We start from the raw sequence: 22,763 nt of genomic DNA on the forward strand, positions 1-22,763 counted from the left end.
TTGGCTCAGAAGAACTTTTCCTGGACCAGAAGTATAGCTCAATGATAAAATACTTAGGTAATATGCACAGGGTCCTGGGTTCTGTCCCTAAGAACCGCAGCAAAGTATTTTTCTTCATCATATACATTGTTTTCTTTGTATTTGCTTCAGATATATTTTAAGACATTCATTTAGCAAGGATTTGTCAAATGACTGCTTCATTAATGATCCTGTTGACCACTAAGAATCAAGAGAGTAAGAAACAGTCCTTATTCTTACAGAGGCAGGCTTGAAGTCAGGGCCTCAGATTATTTTATTATTCATGGATGGTGCTATCCCACTTGAGCTATGCTTCCCACCCAACTTTTTGCTAGTTAATTGGATATGGTGTCTCTAGTCTTTTCTGCCCAGGCTAATTTTGAACCTAGATCCCCTAGATCTCAGCATCCTTAGTAGCAAAGATTACAAGAGTGGGCAGTCAGTGCCTGGTTAAGAAACAGTCCTTACTCTTGGGTACCTCCAGTAAGAGATACCTTCTCATCATCCCCTTGGTGAGGTAATAACCCTAACTGCTTGCTCTTGGATCAGTTTTTTTCTTTGATCACATGTATCAGTCACCTGTGGTTCTTTTGTGGTTAACTTTTTGGGTATCTATTCTGATGGGCTTTCTGCACTCTATAAGGATTATGTGGCTGCCCTTCCTCATGTTGACTGTATTGAATGGTCTTTTCCATGGAATTTTCTTTTGCACAGAAAGTTCTCAGATATTTATCTTACTTGTATTTCAGGATGTTTTACTTTTTTATAGTCTGTGACTTTATTTTTCACTATTGCATTAACTGCTATAAGATAGTTCTGAGTTCAAGTTGTCAAAGTCAGCAGTCATTGTTGAGCTTTCTGTGTGATGCTAGGGACCACTGTGGTACAGTGCAACCAGAGTGGGCTTTACAGTCAGACTACCAGGTGCAGAGTGTAGCTCATAGCTTTGTTTCTACAAGACAAACTGTCAATCCTGATGTAATTTTGCCTAAGCTTCCTAATTTGGAAAGGTATAGAAATTACACTTTATACTGTTTGATAAGAGTTCTGTCAAGTTCTTAGAAAATGGTAGACATTCAAAAGACTTATTTTTCTTCCTATCTAAATGAGTTACACTGAGACAATTGATCAGCATATTTAATTAATTCACTTAGTCACTTTTGGTGCCAATAATGGGGCTTGAAATCAGGACTTGGACATTGCCAGTATCTATTTTATCCAAGGCTAACATTCTACCACTTGAGCCACAGGTCAACTTCCATCGTTTTGCTGGTTAATTGGAAATAAGAAAATCATGAACTGGGCTGGGAAGGTGGCTCAGTGATAGAGTGCTTGCCTTGCATGCATGAGGCCTTGGGTTTGATTCCTCAGCACCACATAAGCAGGAAAAGCTGGAAGTGGTGCTGTGGCGCAAGTGGTAGAGCACTAGCCTTGAGCTGAAGAGCTGAGGAACAGTGCCCAGGCCCAGGCCCAGGGTTCAGGCACCATGACTGGCAAAAAAAAGAATCTCATGGACTTTCCTTTCCCAGGCTGTCTTTGAACCATAATCCTCAGATCTCAGCCTCCTGAGTAGCTGAGATTACATGTGAGCCACTGGCACCCTGCTGATCAGCATATTTTAACTTCCTTTGTAATTACAATTATCACCTTGTAATTACAAGTATCATAGATCACTCCACATGGTGTCTAATCATAAACTAGGTTTTAGTTCCATTGGGTTTGCCTCCTAATTGTGTAAAAGGATCTTTTCACATAGTGCAGTGATAGAAATTGGCTAGTTTGCAACAATAGATATCAGTATATCAGGAGATATTTTTAAAGTAACAACCTAATAAATCTTTTTTTCCCATTTTGTTCCAATCTGAAAAGCTTCCTCACAGCTGTTTAGAAGCAATGACTCAAGAGTGAATGACAAATCTCAGGCAGCAGAAAAAGCTCTAAAGAGTTTTATAAACAATTACTGCTCTGTGCAGGAAGCTGTGGTATCTGCTCTCCCACACACAGTTTTATAAGAAAAACATAAGCCCAACCATTACCCAAAGCTCAAAGTATGAAAGAAAATGGAAGGGCAGTATTTTGTGATGTTAATACCTTCAAAGCTTAGTTTAAAAAAAAAACGTTGGAGACTTCCACTCTTAACTAAGTTATCCTAAAAGTCATCAATTTCAGCACATCTACTCATACCCCATTCAGTGATTATTCTTTTTTAATTTTTTTTTATATTTTTGAATATTTGTATCATCGTCAGTAGTTATAAAAAGGAGTTGCCGTTCGCAAAAGCAGTTTATGAATACAGTGCATGTTGATCAATGTCACTCCTTTCAACATTCAACACCTCTCCCAACCAACTCCTTCCCTCATTCATCCTAATTTCAGGTTTATGTATATAATGCATCTTAATCTGTGTCATCACTTCAACATCTTCACCACCACTCTCTTTGACCTACTTCTTCCCTTATATTTCTTAATTCAGTGATATATACAATGATTTCTCACCTGCATTTTCCCCACTTCTACCATTCATTCTTCTACCCCTCTCTCCTTGGCCCCCAAATTCCTCTCTTGCAAGTACCCATTTCTTGGTACTTATTTTGTTTGGATTTGACTTAGTCTTCTTAGTGTTCTAGTCTTTTTAGTCTATTTATATTCGCCATAGAGTCTGTTATACTTCAATTAATTCATTTGTAACCCCCTGCATGATTATTTATTTTATATTAAAGAAACACACAGTTGACAACTCAGTATTGATGACTTGTTTCCTCATTGCATTACTTGACCATGATTTGAGGAGTTCAACTGGAAAAAAAGTATTTCATTAAAATAGTAATAGCACTAATAATTCTCGTAGAACTTTTAATGTCCAGATAGTAAGTGATAAGCCTTTGATAGATCTTCTTATCCACAAGGTGTCAGTCACATCAGTAAATGAGAGCAACAACTGTCCTGAATTAGAGCAAAGGCAAGAAGATTAATTTTTAAGAAAATGTGTATCAAACAATCCAACAACTCAGTTTCGCATGAAAACAGAGGTTTTGATTATTATAAATTGTGAATGTTCTATATGCCCAGAGTGAAAATGAAGGACAAAGGCAGAGTTATAATTAAAAAATATAATCAAGTTACAAACAGTACATATAGCGGGAATGAAGATTATACTAAGAGTAGTAATCTCCATTCCCAAGAAGAAAAATAATGATGTGTAACTTAATTGAAAAATCTTTGGAGATGTCTTGTGACTAAGTAAAATGTTAAGGTAACTAAAAGAAACTTCCTAAAGCAGTGAGGAATTTTAATTCTCTGAGAAGCAAGACATGAATGAAGTGTTTCACAATAGTCTTTCAACTAAGAATTTAAAGCTTTGGGGATTAAAATCAAAGATAGAGCATTTGCCCAGCAGGTATGATGCCCTGGGTTTGGTCTTAGCAAATCCTCCTGTCACTTAATGCGCGCGCGCATGCACGCGCGCGCGCACACACACACACACACACACGTTACTATTTTTAAGAAAAAAGAACAAGGAAGAAAAACTTTATGACAATTGATTAAAATAGATTATCAGTTGGTTAAAAAATATTTTTTTAATGCTAGTGCAAGAGGCTCATGCTTGCAGTCCTACCTACTCAGGAGACTGAAATCTGCGGATCAAGATTCAAAGCCAGCCTGGGTAGGAAAGTCTGTGAGAATCTTATCTCCAAAAATATACAAAAAAAATACTGGAAGTGGAAGTGTGGCTCAAGTGGCAGAGCACTAACCTTGAGCAAAAATGTCAGGGACAGAACCCAGGCCCTGAGTCCAAGCCCCAAAACCAAGTGACACACATACACACACAATTTTAAAAAATCAATTGAAATTTTAGATCAGTACTCTTACATGTCCTTGTGGCTTATGTTTTCCTTTGGTTCTTTCTCTGTGTCCTTTCATTAGGATTTCTCATCTCTTCAATTTCACTTTTTACAGTTCTCTCCCATGGAAGTCAGAAGCTATCCAATTGGTTCCCAAATAGAATCTGTGGCGGCTTTGTGACCATTCATACCCCTCAAAGTACCATTCTGTTATTCTCTATGCTTGCTCAATGATGGGATGCAGTCCTGGCTGTTCTACCGAGTGGGTTACACCTATCTATCACACTGTAAGGCAGTTCAAAGCCCACCCCATTTGGTCTTGATCTTCTTTGACTTTTCCTGATGTGTGACTCTTTTTTCCATTCCTCCTTGAAAGTCTTCACTATTTTTTATTGTCAGTCCTGGAGCTTGAACTCAGGGCCTTGGCACTGTCCCTGAGTTTCTTTTGCTCAAGGCTAGCACTCTACTACTTGAGCCACAGTGCCACTTCCAGCCTTTTCTGTTTATGTGGTACTGGGGAATTGTCATACATATAACCATAAAAGATGATGCTAATTGAAATGAACTCTAAGATATGGAAACCAAAAAAAAGCCCACCCCAGCACTCTACTACTCCTAGACCTGTTTCCTGGCTCCAGACAGCAAAGCTGTCAGAAACATGCTTTCCAATCATCAATGGAAATTCTTCAAGTCTTTTATCATTGAGCCCCTTTCTCAGTTCATTTTCCGTGCTCCCCAATGAGCTTTTATGGCTCACTTCTGACACCTAACATGGCTTCTTGTGCTACTGGCAATGGCCAGCTCCTCATAGGATGAGGACCCCTTTGGACTCCTCTGTAGTTCCTATGCAGGGGCTAGTTATGGTAATTGAAACATCAAAGGGGCTTAATAGGGAGGGTTCATTTGAGGCAGTTTCATATGATCAGGATTGTTCAGCTCACAAACACCCAGCACTGTGACTATTGTGTGAGGTTTTAACATCTAAGTCTTCCAGGGAGGCCTCTAATCACTCCCCTCCTGTAGACAGTATATAACTCCAAGTGGGTGACACATTTTCATTCTTCATCCTAGTTATAGGGATAATGAGAAGCCCTGTCTCCAACCCTCACCTCTGTCCATCACTGTTGGCTTTGACATCCTCAAGACTTGATCTCACTGTGCTCATTTCCTCATTAGCAAGGAGCCCAGTACTTTCCCCCCTTTTCTACATCCCTAACTTCTTCCTTCCTCCACAATAAAGCCCTTTACTCCGCTCCTCAGACTCTATTCTACTATAATTACACCCCTACCCACACACATCACACTATTCCAGGCCCTTCTTTCAACCTTCTCCCTCCCCAGATTCTACACAAGCTCCTCTCCCACCCATCTCTCCTGCTTTCCTTGTTGCTTACTTCACTGGGGCAATGAAACTATCTGAAAGTACCACTCTAGTGCTCTTCTAGACATCTAAGCTCTTGCAAGCCCAGGTGCCTGCAGGCTGGCCTCCCTGCCCTTGTTGCACATGAAGTGTCTACACCCTGCCCAGACCAGCCCCTTGCCTTGTATACTGCCCTGCCTCTTCTGACCTCTTAGAGGATATCTCTCTTGCAGCAGCTCCTTTCTCCTTTGCATCAGCACATTTCCCTCTTGGTTGATCATTATCATTTGTATTCAAAGATGCTATAATTTCTCCCATCCAAAAAAAGATCAAACCTTTTCGTCCCTGCATTCCTCTCTGGCTTGTGCATCCTCCTGATAGGAGGATGCTGTTAAATGCAAGCCAGGCCATATCTCTTTTTTTGGTCAGGATCCTCCCACAGCTCCTTCCTCTTAAGAGAGAAGCAGCCAAATTCTCCTTCCCATCTATAGAAGTGACCCCCAGGGTTACCTCTCATCACTTTTCCAGCTCACTCCACGCCAGTGCTACCTAGTCTTTCAGTTTAAACCTTGCACCTCTTTTCTATTCCTTCCCACTGCACACAAGGCTTCATCTTGGAGATCAGCCTGTCTGACTCTCTTCCTGCTACAGTTCTCTACCCAAATGTTATTTTCTCAGTAATTTCTTCTTTGATGGCCTGCATCTTAGCAACCACCCCACCTTTGTCCTAACTTATCCTCCTTGATGCTTGAGAAAGCAGACCAGCACATAGCACCAAGGAACATGCCCCCTGTAGCATTTTATCCATGTGTGTCTATCTTTCCCCAGGAGAACATAAGTTCTAGGAGGACAGAGGGCTTTTGTTAGTCCATTTGCTCTCTACGATGCTCCTAAATAGAACAGGACACTGATGGGTGGTCAGAAAGCACTTTCGAATAGTGAAGAATACTTCTGATGTTTCCATCTATGGTCAAGGTCAGCCTGGCACTTATCACTGTAGTATAGACTTTTCCCTTGGCACTCTTACATCAGGATGAACCATGGGCCATTCCCAACCTGGCCTCTCTCCTCCCTCTAACAAGAAATCTGTTCTTTGCTGTTGGCAGCATTAGCACTGTTAATAGCTCCAGGCATCAGTGGCCACTCCATGACCTTCTGGGTGTGGATTCTTGGTTCTTCTGGGAATGTCTGTGAAGCCAGTTCAGTAGTCAGTATTGAGTCTAGATCTCAGGCCAGAGGCTGAGCACATCATGTTCTCAGCCCGGCTGTCTGCTGTTACTTAATTTAATATTGAGTGCTGGGCCAAAATTGACTGTTTTCTGCCAAGTTGAAAACCAACTGAAATACTACATTGAATAATTCTTCCTTTTTTTCTGAGTTTCTTTTTCCCTGAACTGGCTATTGTATCTAAAGTCTTACAGTTTGATAGAAATGCCATCCTCTTTAATTGTTCTCGTCATTAAGAAAGTAACTGGAGCTGATAGGAAGGGACAGAAGATTGGTGTCTGTGAGGATCATGCTTCCTAATTCCAGCAGCCTCATCTCTCAAGGCAGTCTCTCTCTTATTAGCATCTTCATTTTGATTCACACCTAGCCAGTTCCTACTGTTAAATGCACACATTAGAGTATTTTCATTGACTTTAAAAGAAACAAAGTATGTAGTTATTAGTAAACAGAATGCACACAGGAAGAAAAATAAATTGCCTTTCCATGAAGAATTCAAAATTATACAGAAAATAGTGTAACTGTCTATACCATTAGAAACCTGTCCCCCCCCCCAAAAAAAAACACAGATGGGGGGGTAGGGGAGATAGGACAAAAAGCAATTCTTTTGCCAAGCAGTTTGTAAGTTAAATTTTCTGTTAAATTTGTAGTCCTGAGTGAAGAAGGAAAAACACCTATCTTATTTTAACCAAATTTTGTCACAGATTATCCTCTGTCCAAGGGTGACACCTCCCAATCACAGGCACATGTTCCCAAAACAGTTTAAATGGGAAAGAAAAGCATCATGTCTAAGGAGACCCAGAGATACTAGTTCGAGAAAAAATGTGGGGCAGAGTACAGGAGAGAAAGGCAGGAGCTGTCTGTACCATGAAGGAGGCTAGAACCAATGATAGCTGCTCATCAGATTGTAGGATGCTGGTGCCTTGTTTCATTCTTTGTATTTATGTCTCTGCTTCTACAGAGAAGCCCTAATCAAAACACTGAATCTACCTGAAGGTAGGTCACAAGAAGCCTTCTACCTTTTTTTGTTTGATTCCCTGTCCCTTTTTATATGACTGCTATAATAATCGCATCATGATAGCATCATTCAGAGAAACCTTTTCTTTTCATTTTTCTTTTCCCTTTCCTTCCTTTGTTTACTTCATTTGTTATGCTGGTACTGGGGCTTGAACTCAAGATCTGGGCACTTTTTTATTCAGGACTGCAGCTCTACCACCTCAACCATATCTCCACTTTTGGATTTTTATTGGTTAATTGGAAATAAGAATTTTAAAGTATTTCCTGCCTGGGCTGCCTTTGAACCATGATCCTCAAATATTAGCCTCTTAAATAGCTAAGATTTCAGGCATAAGCCACTGGTATCTAGCTGATCCTTCATTTTCTTGACCTGCAATGGGAAATGAATTAAAAGTGAATCCTAAAGAATGATAATAGTGAGTTTCCCCTGGCTACATAACAATATTCTTGCCCACTTTCTAAATGGGACAGAAGACTAAGAGGTGAATATCTGTCTTTGTACTAAAGTGAAAGAGTCATTCATAGTTCTCCCAGTGCCTAAGTAAAATGCTGAACCAAAGGTAACTAGTTCTTGTATTAAAAGAAGCAAACATCTATTAACAGGACATACTCTTCTCTTACTGAGTTTTGAAATGATTGCATCATACTAGTTTTTTATGTTTGAATTTTTAACTAAAAGTTTCCTAAATATTTTCCCAAGTATTACATTTAGTAATATGATCTTATTACTAAAAAGGAAACCCTTAAGTCATTTATATATCTAGAAAATATATTTGAAGGACTGATAATTGCTAGCTAGTGAGACAAATGACATGGTTTCCAGTATGTCAACATTTGAGAGAATACACCATTCTCTTTTATTTTTTACAAGGTTTTTTTCAATGTTGATTTTGAATGCAAAATCAAAATCAAATGATGGTCTTCAGTTTCTCAATTTAAAATGTTATTTCTTTCTGCGTGGATTTTTAAAAATTCTTCCCTTTTATTGCATGCATGTTTTATCTTTTAAGTTTTTCCTAGCAGTTTACATAATGGGACAATGTTCAACCATGTTGATCTATGTTTCATGATTTATGTTCCAGTGGTTTCTTTGAGTTGTGTACTTCCAATGTAATTACTGTAAAATAATTGACACTGATACTTTGAGTATTTAACTGGACAACTAGTTGTAGAGATATTCATTCCAAGAAAATAGCAGAACTTTCCCTTGACATTGTCAGAAGTAAAAATTACCTGTAAAGGTTTAATTAGAAGGGTGCATCATTATGACAGTCACTTTGATAGAAAGGTATGTCTATAGTGAAACCTGGGATGAATTTGGCCTTGGATCTTTCATTTCTTATTTCTCCCCTGATGGTGGCCATCTTTAGCTTTGGCAGGTTAGTCTAAAGTGGAACTCCTAATGTGAGGTCTCATGTAATATCTTAGTGTGAGTTTTCATTAGAGAGAAATTAGATTTATATATTCCCAGAAGAAACAAACACATAGACAGTTACAGCTTAGTACAACCTATTTCTTGGGATGGATTCATTTTAGAATTTGCAAGTCTGCTGTGTACAAGGACACAGATGCAGTGATAGTTCAAGTACCAAGGGATGTATGAGAGGAAAATTTGGAGGAAGGAAAGAAAGACCTGGTATAAACAGTCACTCTTAATTACATTTTTATCAACAGAAATTCAAAAGAAATTCTAAGGTACAAGGTTAGGATGTGATGCCTTTCTATTTCCCTAGTAAGGGTAATGTTGGTGACCCAGACACCAAATAGACAAATAGCATCACAACTTGATTGGATGAGGAAAAGCCCTTAAAAATCTATTTAATGATTATAGCCATTCTAACTGGGGTAAGGTGGTTTCTCAATGTTGTTTTGATTTGCATTTCTTTTATGGCTAGAGAGGTTGAACATTTCTTCATGTGTCTATTGGCCATCCTTCTTTCCTCCTCAGAGAAGTTTCTCTTTAAGTCTTTAGCCCACTTATTTAGTGGGCAGTTGTTTCTTTGAAGATTTGTTGTTGGGGGATTTAATTTTTTGAGTTCCAGGTATATTTTAGATATGAGACCCTTGTCTATTGCATGGCTAGTGAAGATCTTCTCCCAATCCATGGGCTTTCTATTGATCTTGCTATGTCCTTTGCCATGCAGAAGCTCTGCAATTTCATGCAAGAGTCTGGTTGGGAAGGGGAAACAAAGGAGGAGGCTAAGATGCTTGATAAGAAATGTACTCATTATCTTGCCCATGTAATTGTAACTCCTCTGTATAGTATTTTCACAATAAAAAAATAAAAAAAATCTATTTAATGGATTGAGTATTGCATTCCTAATTTTTTCATTTTGAACTCAAATCATTTAGGAGAGGAAATGGATATTTCATCAAACATGGACTTGACATTCCATCACATTACATTATAAGCAGGACAAAACAATTGCATGTTGGAAATGGGCAGGCAAGAAAGCTGAGCCATAGCCTCCACTCTGAGGCCCTGGCTATCTCATTTAAACAGATATTAAACATGGGTGCCAGTGGTGTGATCACCAGCTGCTTCCCACTTTGTGAATAAATTGCTTAGAAGGAGCCTTTTGCCTACCAGATGTGACCTAGATTCAGATTTCTAAAGGCAGGAGGAAAAAAAAATTCTATTGTGTCAAAAAAATAAAAGAAAGAAAACAATTGCTGGTAAAAATGCATGGTAAATGAGCTTATCTCACTTTTCCAGGTGTTGGAACTAATATGTTATGGAATTATTGCTTCATTTATGAAAAATAATAGAAGAAAATGTTCCAGTAAATCACATTTGGATAAAGGCTTAGGGATAGCTATTGTGATGTTATTAGCAAGTTTTTAAATGGCAACAAGAGCAGGAGCCAAGCGAGATAATAAAAATATTTTAAAACTGTATTTGAGAAGACTTTCTTCTAAAAGGGTAAGATGCGGGTATGTTATGGTTTAGTAAAATATTGAAGAACAACATGAACAATTACAGCCCTTTCAGTGTATATGAAAGCTGTTTAAAAATAACGAAGCTTTCTGTCTGCTAGCTCTGATAAGTCTTATTACTCTGTTAAATGCAGCAACATTTTAAAACCTGTAACATCCTTATTCTCTCTTACCCACTCTATTTTCCTTTTGTTATTTCCTTTTGCCTTCAGGAGCTGCCACTCCAAAACCAGTCCCAGAACCAGAGAAACAAACAGACCATACAGTTAAAATTGCTGGAGTCATTGCTGGCATCCTGCTGTTCGTTATCATATTTCTTGGAGTTGTGTTGGTAATGAAGAAAAGGTGAGCTTCTAGCCAAGAATCTAGTTATATCCAGTTTGTTTGTTCACACACTCTGTGTGTGTGTTTGTGTGTGTGTGTGTGTGTGTGTGTGTGTGTGCGCGTGAAAATTTAGAATTACTGAGTTGGCATTGGCCACCAGGAACATCTGTGACTCTGTAATAATTAACATTTTTCATCATCTAGCATTCAAAGTTAACATATTTCATCATCTAGCATTCAAAGTTAGGGGACAAAAATTGTGAGATAAACAAGACAGATAAACAAGACAAAAAGAAAAGAAAAGGAAAGCAACAAAGAAATAAACCTTGTTTCCATTTCCTGGAGTTCATTTTGATCAATGTTATTTTTATTTGATCAGAAGCACATAGGTATTGTGCCTTTGATTCCTTCCCTAATAACATTAGGAAGTAAATTTTAATGGCTGTTTGAAGAAATAGTTTCTGAGTGATTTAGTAGAAACATCATTATGTACCAAAGTGTGAAATAGAGGAGAAACTAGAACATATTTGGGGAGTCAAAATGGAAAGTTCAACTGTGGACATTTTAAATTCCATTAAGTGAAGATGTTCCTGGTAGTTGGATATGTTGCTATGGACTAATAATAATAATTTTGATAGTCTGAAAATCTCAACAGGATGGGTGCTAAAGCCCCACAATAGGAGAGGTCACTCTAAGTTATTGTAGAGGAAAAGGTAAGAAGATAAATCCTTGGTGACAGCAATATGTAAGGGTACATTAATGTACATATGCACACACACACACACACACACACACACACACACACACACACACACACACAAACCTGTGCTTCTTTTCTAGTGTCTGCCTTCATTTTACATTTTTTGCTCAGGATAAAGTGTTGCTGTCTTGAAGAAGTATTCTAGTATTCTAGGCTTAGATCATCAGCTATTAATTTATCCTTCATCTTTTTTCATATGTCCTTTATCCTTTTTGTCTTCACTGCTCTCTTCATTTTCTATTCTATTCTTTTTTCTGTTTATTCTAATTCTCTGTGCTTCTATTTCTATTATTTTATTTATCTTTAGCTGTTTATTATGTTTTTTTTCCTCCCTATGTCTGATTTCCTTTTTCTTTTTCCTCTTCTTCACCTCTCATTTCAATTTTTTTCTTGGATGACATTTCTTGATTCCCCTCCCTAAATGCTTGTTTATAAGTGATTTGGAGCACCATGACTTTTTCTTTTGTTAAATGTGTGTGTGTGTGTGTGTGTGTGTGTGTGTGTGTGTGTGTGTGTGTGTACATGACTCCATGCCCAGATATTGAAACCGAAAATTTCAGAGAGATATATTGTAATTGAGGACTCTTTTGGATCTATATGTCATCTACCAAGCTCTCTATAAGAAATAGCTTGAAGCTAGTAATCTAGTTGCCCTAGTGACCTTAGCTAAACATTAGCTAATCCTCCACAAGGCTTTTTCTGCTAGATTAATTCACTTTCCTTTCTAGGTCTCTCAGGTAGTCACAAACTCTATGTTATAAATTATACATTTGCAGAGATTGCCTTCAGTAACATATGGCCTTGACACAACTTTAGACTAAATTCCCATAAGTCATGTCAGATTTTACATGATTATTTACTACACAATAATCTTAAAAGGATTGTCTTCACAGCATGTGTCACTGCTGTATTTGCTTTTTTCTGAAATATAGAATATGCTCACCATAAGACAAATTAGCCAATATACTATGCCTATAAATACAACACTTGTAGAATTTAGATCTGAGTAGTCATATGGTACAACTGTCATATTCAATAAAAATTCTTGAAACTTTGAATTGTTTAGGATTTCTCACCACAATTCATTCTACATTTTAAAAGTATTTTTAAGCAGAATAGTTAAAACATGGTGTGACTCATAGGTAAGTTTCTGAGGTGTTACCGGTGCATAACAAGCATATTTATTATTTAAGCCTCCCCTGTAGGACTTAGAAACGCTCTCTTTGTTCAATCACTTCAGGACTGGAACTGTTGCTTGGTGAATAGTTGATCTTTGAGCCACATCCTCCAGTGTCCCCCAAGTGGCCATCAATTAAAAAGGAAAAGCAATGGGGAAATGGCAAAAGAAATGAGAGGAACAGAAAAGAACTATTTCAGGAGTAGATTTCTGTATGTAATTTATCATCTCTTTACCAGCTAGAACTTAATACTATCCAACATGGGCTATTCCTATATGGAATGAACCTGCTTTTCCTCTGTACAAAGCATTCTGAGTCAGCAAGCACAATATTTTCCATAGATCTGAAAGACAGCCTGGGCCCATGAGTAAATGGGGCTGAAACAAATCCGTCCATATTATTGGAAGGCTATCCTGCCATGGCTGTGGATGAACTAGTCAAGTAAGCGTACCTAGCCAAGTCAGCCTGGTACTTTACCAGGGGAGGATGGCAGATTCCAGCACTGCAGGATTGCTTGCTATTTTCTTGGAAGCTATTGTTGATTATTAGCTTAGTTATCATCATTTTTTGCCTCTGATGGAACGTTCTTCCATTAAAAAAATATAGTTGCTGGGGTTGGGAAGGTGGCTCAGTGGTAGAGTGCTTACCTTGCATGCATGAGGCCCTGGGTTCTATTCCTCAGCACCACATGAGCAAAAAAGTCCAGAAATGGCTCTGTGGCTCAAGTGGTAGAGTGATAGCCTTGAGTTGAAGATCTGAGGGACAGTGCCTAGGCCCAGAGTTCAGGCTCCACGACTAACAGAATAAAAAATAAAAAAAAAAAATTAAAAACAAGTAGTTGCTGAAACAAGCCTCTCATACAAAAATAAAATCTATTTGGCTTATATTAACTTAATAGAATTTTTTTCACATATAGGCAGTAATGATTAAGAACAGATATACCATCATTTTATTTGACTGTTGGGAGGGACAGGACATAAAACTTTTTATACATTAGTGACTAATTGTTTTTTTATTTCTAAGTATTAAATCAGTTAAACATTAATCATTAGCAGGATATTAATATACTAGTTGTATTAATATGCCTACTTATATAACTATTAAAATATATTAAATATACCTGGGCACCAGTGGCTCACACCTGTAATCCTAGCTACTCAGGAGGCTGACGTCTGAGGATCGCGCTTCAAAGCCAGCCTGGGCAGGAAAGTCCATGAGACTCTTACCTCCAATAAACCACTACAAAACCAGAAGTGGTGCTGTGGCTCAGGCAGTGGAGTGCTCACCTTGAGCTGAAGAGCGCACAGACAGCACCCAAGCCTAGAGTTCGAGCCCTACGACTGACAAAAAAAAAAAAAAAATATATATATATATATATATATATATATGATATTTGTTCTTATTTTATTTCATACACAAGGCAATTTCTTCTCACTTTTCCTATCCTAATATGACTTGTTCTGTTCTTTTGATGGTGCATTGTTTTGATCTATCAAATGATAAGGAATGATGCACATTGAGTATCTAAGATAAAAGCTTCATACAGAACCACATGGCAATATACTCTCAAAGTTACTTGGCAATAATCCAAATCACAGATACTTATTTTTACCATCCATGTATAATTAAATATATTTGTTTAAAGGAAAATACCTGCATTTTCAACAGTTTTCATGAGGAATAATTTATCTCAATAACATATTTGACAGAATTTAGTATACAACCACCATCAATTTTAGCATGATGAATTACCTTCACTACTGTTTCTAATATTGTTGAAGATCTCTCATAAGTTTGAGGACATTTGTATTAATTACAGTAATATTCCTCTCTCAGCCCTTTAGCACATAGAAATTGCAGAATTTGCTACTCTTGGAAAATAATTAAAGAAATATGAATTATTGGGAAAAATAGCAAAATGACATTTACTATTTGCCCCCTTTCAGCACTCAACCTAATGGTTTATTTAAATGTATTCTATTGTGGGTTGGGTTTTTTTTTAATATAGGTGTTACATTGTAGCTCCTCACGATTCTCCTGCCTCAGGCTCTTGAGTACTATGCCATAGGTGCATACCACCTACACCATGCTTTTGGCAACTTGTTGTAAAGATTATGTTATTTTTAAAGAAGAGTAGAGAAGATATGTATCAGTCTTCTGTCTGTTAGGAACGCTCTGGGAAGGGCATGGCTTTAGAATTGTTCATACCTGGATTCATATCCCATTCTCTCCATTGAAGTAGTATAAACATAAACAAGGTTACTTTACCTCACTGAATTAGTTTGGAAATGTCTAGTCTAATCGTAGTGAGGATGATGTTTCCTAGGGGAATCATGAAGACTAAAGGGGATAATGTATATACATTGTTGGTGACTGATCAGTAATAGCTATAGAACCCAGAAGTTCAAATACTGATCCAAGGACACCAAAGTTGTTGACTGTAAGACTAACTATAAATGCATTTGTTTCTTAAACTCTGCTACAATGACACTTGCCTGCATCTTGCTCTGTAAATTCCAGGCTCTTTCTGTAGTCACCAACTAAAAAGAGCACCAAAGGCTCACACCTTCAATCCTAGCTACACAGGAGGCTGAGATCTGAGTATCAAAGCCAGCCTGGGCAGGAAAGTCTCTGAGACTCTTATTGCCAATTAACCACCAAATAGCCATAATTGGAACTGTGGCTGAAGTGGTAGAATCCCAGTCTTAAGCAAAAGAAATCCTTGGACAGCACCTAGGCCTTGACCTACAGGACTATCACAAACAAACAAACAGTATCTTCATCAGCTTGTTTATCGTTTAGTATCGCTTTAAGACATTTGAGACAGCACTAGAATGTCACAGTGGGACCCTTACGTTGTACAAAGGGGTTCCGTAAGTCAGGTTATGAGTACAATGCTGCTTATCCAGTGTCACCCCTTCCTTTATTCTTGTCTATTTCCCCCTCCTATCTTTACCCTCAAGTTACATAGTTTGTTTTTAATATAATGTACATTGACTATAATGACTACCTTTGTTCACCCTTCCTGTGTCTGTTCCTATGACTGTCACCTTTGCCTACTCACCCCCCAAAACATGTTTCTACTTCCTGTTATTCATTTTGATAAACTCAGAGGAGTTATACCTTTGGATTCATTCCCTAAGAATATCCTCCTTTATTGTGTATGAACACAGTGAGCCTTGTATATGTTATCATACATCATTGTATTTTAGATTTAGCTTCTACATATGAAAGAAAACATGTTCTGTTTGTCTCCCTGAGCCTGGCTTACTTGATTTGTTCTAGATCTGTTTCCCTATAATTGACATATTGTTCTTGGTAATGAATGAGTAAAATTCTATTATGTATATGTACCACATTTTTTTGATCAACTCTGTGTTGTAGGGCACCTGGGCCATCTTCATAACTTGGCCTAGTGCAGCATTGAACATGGATGTGCAAGTATCTTTACCAAATCCTGACTTGTAATGCTCTGGGTAGATAGACGCCCAAGAGTGGGATTGCTGGATCATAGGATATTTCTATGTTTAGTTTTTTGAGGAATTTCCAAACCACCTTCCAGAGTGGTTGTACTAGTTTACATTCCCACCAACAGTGTAATAGGGTTCCTTTTCCCTCCACATCCTTGCCCGGATTTGTTATTTTTTGAGTCTTATTTGGGTGAGAAAGAATTGGTGTTATTTTGACTTGCATTCCTTTATGGAGGCCTTCCTTTATTGAGCCTTCAATGGAAAAATATCTAAGTAAAATCTTTTTTAGCAACATCTTTTACAGAGATGTTTTAAATATCTTTTAGAATGTATATTTGGTATCAGTTATTGATTCATAAATTCTGATAATTTACAGTAGTATGTCCTTTCCTGTGGTTTCATGAATGCTAGAATTTGTAGAGGTGTATAGTAGTTGTAAGCACAGGAATGTCAGTCATTCTTCTAGCCCAGGGACAGCATGATGTCTGGTCTCACCAGGATAGCTGAGTGGGAGCAGGGCCTCTGCAGGTAACATAGTAACACTCAATATGTGCGGCTATGTCAATGTGAGTCCAGGGAAAGCCCTCTGAATCCCTAACACTCCTATATGGACATGATCTTAAAACACTTCAGAGGTTCAAATACTTAAATGCTTTGGGGAATCAAAGCAAACCTAGCAAGGTGCCCAGTGGTTTGCCTTCTGTGGTAGGGATATATAAGGAGCATTGCTCTCCTCGGTGTGCTTAGAACCCCACCATGCTCCTTATTGGATACTCTGAACCTGTCTTCAGTTCTGCAACTGCCACAATTCATGAGTAGAGATTTAACTCCTAAACCCTCTCAATCCTGGGCCATGCAGCCACCACATGGCACTTGCACGCCATTTAGCTAGATGAATTTTTACTGGCCATCACAGGGCACAGTTGTCCTCTTTATTCTTAGTGTTAATTCCTAGGCACTTATCAGAAAAACTCACTTTTTTTCTCTGTCCATTATCATAGCTTTTGGAAATACGTTTCTTCTTTAGATCTTACCACTGAAGCTCCAGGTGTAAGAGTTCATTATATAAGGGTATTGCATGAATACTACTGAAGTTAATTGTCCTTCAGTGGATGTCTCCAAATGGCATTGACAGTGCATCCCAGTTTATCTAGTCTTTGAGTTCTATAAAGAACACTCTACTTGTGCTTTCAGTTTACAAAATAGAAATACCAAAGATGATTACTGAACCTTGCATCTCAGACAGGAATTCAGACCTCATAATATCATTTCTTCTATATTTTCCAGTTTTGCTTTGTATTAACAAAACACCAATTAAATGTACTTAATAGGGAAGGAAAATATCTATACATTAAGAAAAAATAAGCCAGTTTCTAATCTAGCATAAATATCTAACATAAATCTAAATTTCTTTTAAACAGGGAAAAGAATTATAAATGAAATATTTCATTTAGTTTCATATATTAAAAATTACATACAATTATTTAAAAAGAAGAATATAGAAAACCTATTATTAATTAGAAGATGATTGGGGGTAGGAGTTGATTTTTTTTGGAAAATGTCAGAATTATAAGACATAACACTATGTCAAACAGTATTTAGTATTTTACTTTAAATAATATATTTATTTATTTGCATTTTTATTTTTGCCCATGTCCAGATGAGCTACACATCTCCATCCATCTAGCTAGATTGTGCTTTGAAAGTTAAAGGATATTATCTACGGAAAGACGTTTGTAGCTTTGGTATTTCCATATATTCTATTTCCTTATTGATACTGGTATGGTGGTCCTAAGGCAAAGGTATTTTCATGGGCTTTACAGCAAGAAATAAAAACTGACTCTTTTATTAAGTTCCAACATACTTTTGTTTGTAAAAACAAAGTAAAACATTAGCAAAAGTCTAACTGAATGGTACATTTTATCTCTCTTGTGCACTCACAGGCATCAATACAAATTTCCAGCCTTTATTGTTTGCCTGCCTAAATTCTACTTTGGACACCTGGGATTTAGTGTTTTTCCTTCTCCTCCCCTCATTTCAAGCCAGCAGTCCATCCTCCTTGTGTTCACACTTTGGATGATTTAGGTGCCATCTGTCTCCTATTAGATGATAACACATAAGGACTAGGAGATGATCACTGTTAATCATTTTCAACATGCAGTATATTCTTACATTTAGAACAGTGCTCATTGTAGACATGAAGCAGCATACTTCCTCATTAAAGGGAGCAAATACTTCTTTAATGAAGACCATCGTGAGCTTGGCTACAGCCAAATCAAAGAGCACTTCCTAGCTTATACAAGGTCCTAGGTTCATCTCCCAACACTGTAAACAAACAAATGATTCAGTACTAGACTTTGAAATGCCTTAGTCTTTTAAAGAAAGGTTTAGGGATGTAAATTTTATTGTATCATATATGTATTATTTTTGTGTAGTATATTTTAGTGAACATATTCGCTACTTGAAATGTATGATTTTAATTTAATCTATTAAAGTAGTTGATGAACAGGTATGTGTTTAAATTTAGACACAGCTTGATTTTTAATAAAGTCATAACTATCTTTTAAATCATCATGTAATGATTACATTTTTATTTTTGTAAGTTTTAAGTGGATACATAGTAATCATACTTATATTGGGCTATACAGTCACCTATCAGTACTTTCATATAATTGAATGGTCACACTGAGGTACTATCTATCACATCTGACTTATAAAATTTTCTTGGTGTTGGGAATACATAAAATCCTCTTTCTATTCAAAGAATAGTTGTAAACTATATTTACCCAATGTGCTCTAGACTACTGTAAGCATAGTTATTCCTGAAATCTAACTCTACCTCTACATCATTAACCATACTCTCCCACACATGCTCATCAGGCTTTGATATCTACGATTCTATTTTAAACTACCTCTGAAACATACTACAGGAAGTGGGCCAGGTAGGGGACAGCATTTTACCAAAGAAATTATAGAATAACTAGTTTTTGCCAAATGTACTTTTGTTTTACTCATAGTCACCATGATGTAAAGAACAACATCACCCAAATTTAATGTAAGTTATGAGTATCTAAGTAAAAGGACAGTTCATTATGTGGAGGGCAAACTAACTGTCGGAAGCCTGTAGTTGATGAATGAGAACCATTAACAAGTTCACAGTTACAAAGGTCAACATGATAGATCTGATTATATACAGTGTTAACAGTATTCATTGATTTTCAAGCCGTAAAGGACATTGCTTACAATTTTTAAAATATCATGTGTTCTGTGATTTGTGAAATTCTGAATTCTCAGAAACATCTTTAATTAGTGTCCTGACCACTGCATTAGCTTTAGAGAGATTTTTTAATGTATTTATTTTTTAGTTAAATTGAGGGCACTCAGTAATCATTTCTCTTTGCAGATGTTGGCATGGCTGATTTTAGTGATAATATGGGAAAATTTAACAACAATTTCACTAGAGCTCTAAACAAATAGCACATCAAATTAAGCTAAGGTAAATGAAGTAGCCCTAATGAAAGAGATAAATTAAGAGAGAAACAAAGCAGAATAGAGAAAAACAAAGTAGATTTGGGAATTCTAAATGTTGTTTATTATTATGAGTTAAGGACTCTACTGCATGTATCTGATAGGCAGGAAGTCTCGTACTTGGTTAATTTTGTGATTTGGTAAAAACACAAACCATTTAAATTGTTTCTGTAGCGTCATGGAATCCCCCCTCCCTTTTTGCGTGCTAGTACTGGGGCTTGAACTTAGGTCCTTTTACTCAAGGCTGATGCTCTACTATTTCAGCCACAGCTCTATTTCCACATTTTGGGGATTTATTGAAGAGAAGAGTCTCACAGGCCAGGCACTGGTAGCTCATGTCTATAATCCTAGCTACTCAGGAGGCTGAGATCTAAGGATTGTGCTTCAAAGCCAGCCTGGGCAGGAAAGTCCATGAGACACTGTTATCTCCAGTTAACCACCAGAAAACCTGAAGTGGCACTGTGGCTCAAGTGGTAGAGCACTTGCCTTGTACTGAAGAGCTTAGGGACAGCGCCCAGGCCCAGAGTTCAAGCTCCAAGACCCACAGGGGGAAAAAAAGGCTTTATTTCCCTGGGCTGGCTTCAAACCTTTATCTTCAGATCTCAGCTTCCTGAATAGCTAGGCCAGCAGCACCTGGCATAGGAGTACCTTTTTTTCAGTTGTATATTAAGAAAAAGACACTTGTTCCACAGTGAAAATAACTTTCTAGGTACATGTCCAAAAAAAAAACCCACAAAGAAACCTAAGAGTTGGTGAAGATGTATTTGTACCCATGTTCAGAGTGGACAAAAAGAAGCAACCCAAGAGTCCTCTGACAGATGAATGAAATACATGGAAAATACACACAATGGAATATTATTTAGCCCTAAAAAGGAAGCATATTCTGATTCATTTTACAGCATAGTTGAATCTTAAGGATCTTAATGTTAAGTGAAATAAACCAGTCACATAAAGACAAATACCTCATGGAACTATTTTTTATGAGGGACCTACAATAGAACGATCAACAGATAAGCAATAGAATATCAGTTGCCTGGGGGTGAGGAAGAAGAAATGAGGAGTTGGTTTTAGTTTAGGTTGTTGAAAATTTCCATAAGTGGATAGTAGTGGTGGTGGTGGTGGTCATACAATTACATGGTTACATGTGATACCTCTAAATTGTAGACCTTAAAATGGCTAAAATGGTAAATTTATATATATATATATATATATACATAAATTTTTATCATGATTTCATTAAATGTTTTAATATTGATAGACAGAAGAGGCACTTCGATTTAAACATTTAGCACTTCCTTTATCATTGCAATTACCTGTCAGCCTTACAGCCTTAGATAACTCAGTGGTCATTGTATAGTTTATCATCAGATATTTCCTCTTGAATGGTTAGGCCTGGTGTGTCTGGGAGAGGTGTGTTGTTCGGCTGACAGCAAGAAAATATTTATCAATTGGTCTGTGTTTACCTGAGGCCATGTGTATGTGAGAAGCCGCATGGGAAAGACGCCACCAACAGTCTCTCAGCATTCCTACTGACAACTGTGACAGTGAGAAAACCAAATTGTCCTCTAAAAGCTTCGCCTGCAGTGTGATCAGCTTCCCCCGAAGCTAGACAGGATGGCCAGGCCTTGTAACAGCCAGGCACACTTCTCAGATTGCTGCTGCTGCTGCTGCCCTGATCACTGCAATCACAAGCAAGAAAACAGTATGTTCTGTTACTTGATTTTTTTTTTGAGAGAATGAAACATAGATAGTGTTAAGTTGATGGCTTCCATAGCTGACAGAGTTTTGGTTTTATTTTTGTGTATCAATTTACCAGTAATAATGGCAGTGGTACAGATTGTCCTTAAGTAGAATACGTATGTGTCCAGTATCCTAAAGACCGAGTGCTTCAAATCAAACCACATGGATGAAGGGGCTTCTTATAGGTTTTTTTAAAAAAGAAGAAAGTAATTTCAGTGTGTACTACAAAATACATAGCACTCAGCTCCTCTCAAATGAATGAAGCTTCCTTTCTGAATCATAAATTACTCTCTCCTTTCCCTTTCTACATAAATCAGATTTGGTGGCTCTCAATTGATTAGAAAGTCTTTGAAAACAGGCGCCATAGCTTAAATCATCTTTATCTCTTCCATTCCTAACCCAGACTAAGCACTTAGTAAGTGTTCGATGCATTGTATAAATGAATGAACAAGGGCTAGAAATGTAGCTCTGTAATAGAGCACCTGCCTAGCATGTGTAAGGCCCTGTCTTCCATCCCTACTATCTCAAAAAAACAAAAACAAGTAAAGATAAATGAGTGAAGGAGCAGGTCCCACCATATATGAACCCTTGTTGCTCTGCCTACCAAGCAGTCTGTCCTTGCTTCAGCTCATTGCTAAGGTAGGGGATAAGTCCTGTCTTTGTTTCTTTTTTTCGTGCTAGAGACAGAATCTAGGACCCTGAACATGCTGGACAAATACTCTATCACTGAGCTGCCCTCGCTGCCAGCAAGTCCTGTTCTATTTTTTTTTTTTTTTACCACTTCCTCCTTTTTGGAAAATCCTTTCCCTAGGTTACAGTCTTCCAGTAATTAAGTACACTATGAAGCACCCAGGGATGCAGTTTCTCCTGTCTGCCCTATTTTGGGACACCTACAATAAAATAAGATTTAAAAAGAAATTCTTGTGGTGTAGATGTCTTGAGGCTTGAACTCAGGGCCTTAGGCTCTTACTTGGCTTTCTCACTCAAGGCTGCCACTTGAGTCACACTTCTATTTCTGGCTTTTTGTTGGTTAATTGAAGGTAAGAATGTTTTGGATTTATCTTCTTGGACTGGCTTTGAACCAAGATCCTTGGATCTCAGCCTCTAAGTGGCAAGTAATACAGACCTGAGTCACCAGCACCTAGCTTTTTTTTATAAAAACCTCTTACTTGGGCTGGGAAGGTGGTTCAGTGGTAGAGTGCTTGCCTTGCATGCATGAGGCCCTGGGTTCACTTCCTCAGCACCACATAAGCAGAAAAAGCTGGAAGTGGCACTGTGGCTCAAGTGTGCTCACCTTGAGCTAAAGAGCTGAGGGACAACACCCCGGCCCAGAGTTCAGGCCCTACAACTGACAAAAAAACAAAA

The 22,763-nt window shown here is 37.7% G+C and overlaps 1 protein-coding gene across 4 annotated transcripts in view; it reads left to right on the forward strand.

The window, feature by feature from the left end:
- Ptprm (protein tyrosine phosphatase receptor type M) overlaps positions 1-22,763 on the forward strand; it is an 845,793-nt gene that overhangs the window by 569,614 nt on the left and 253,416 nt on the right. For all 4 annotated transcript variants that reach the window (XM_042699184.1, XM_042699185.1, XM_042699186.1 and 1 more), the window contains exon 14: positions 10,611-10,743. In XM_042699184.1, the coding sequence (XP_042555118.1) occupies positions 10,611-10,743 (133 nt within the window). The remainder of the gene's footprint in view (positions 1-10,610; positions 10,744-22,763) is intronic.

The sequence above is a fragment of the Dipodomys spectabilis genome, unplaced genomic scaffold (genome assembly GCF_019054845.1).
Source record: "Dipodomys spectabilis isolate Male_0828 unplaced genomic scaffold, ASM1905484v1 ptg000235l, whole genome shotgun sequence".
Classification (NCBI taxonomy): Eukaryota; Metazoa; Chordata; class Mammalia; order Rodentia; family Heteromyidae; genus Dipodomys; species Dipodomys spectabilis.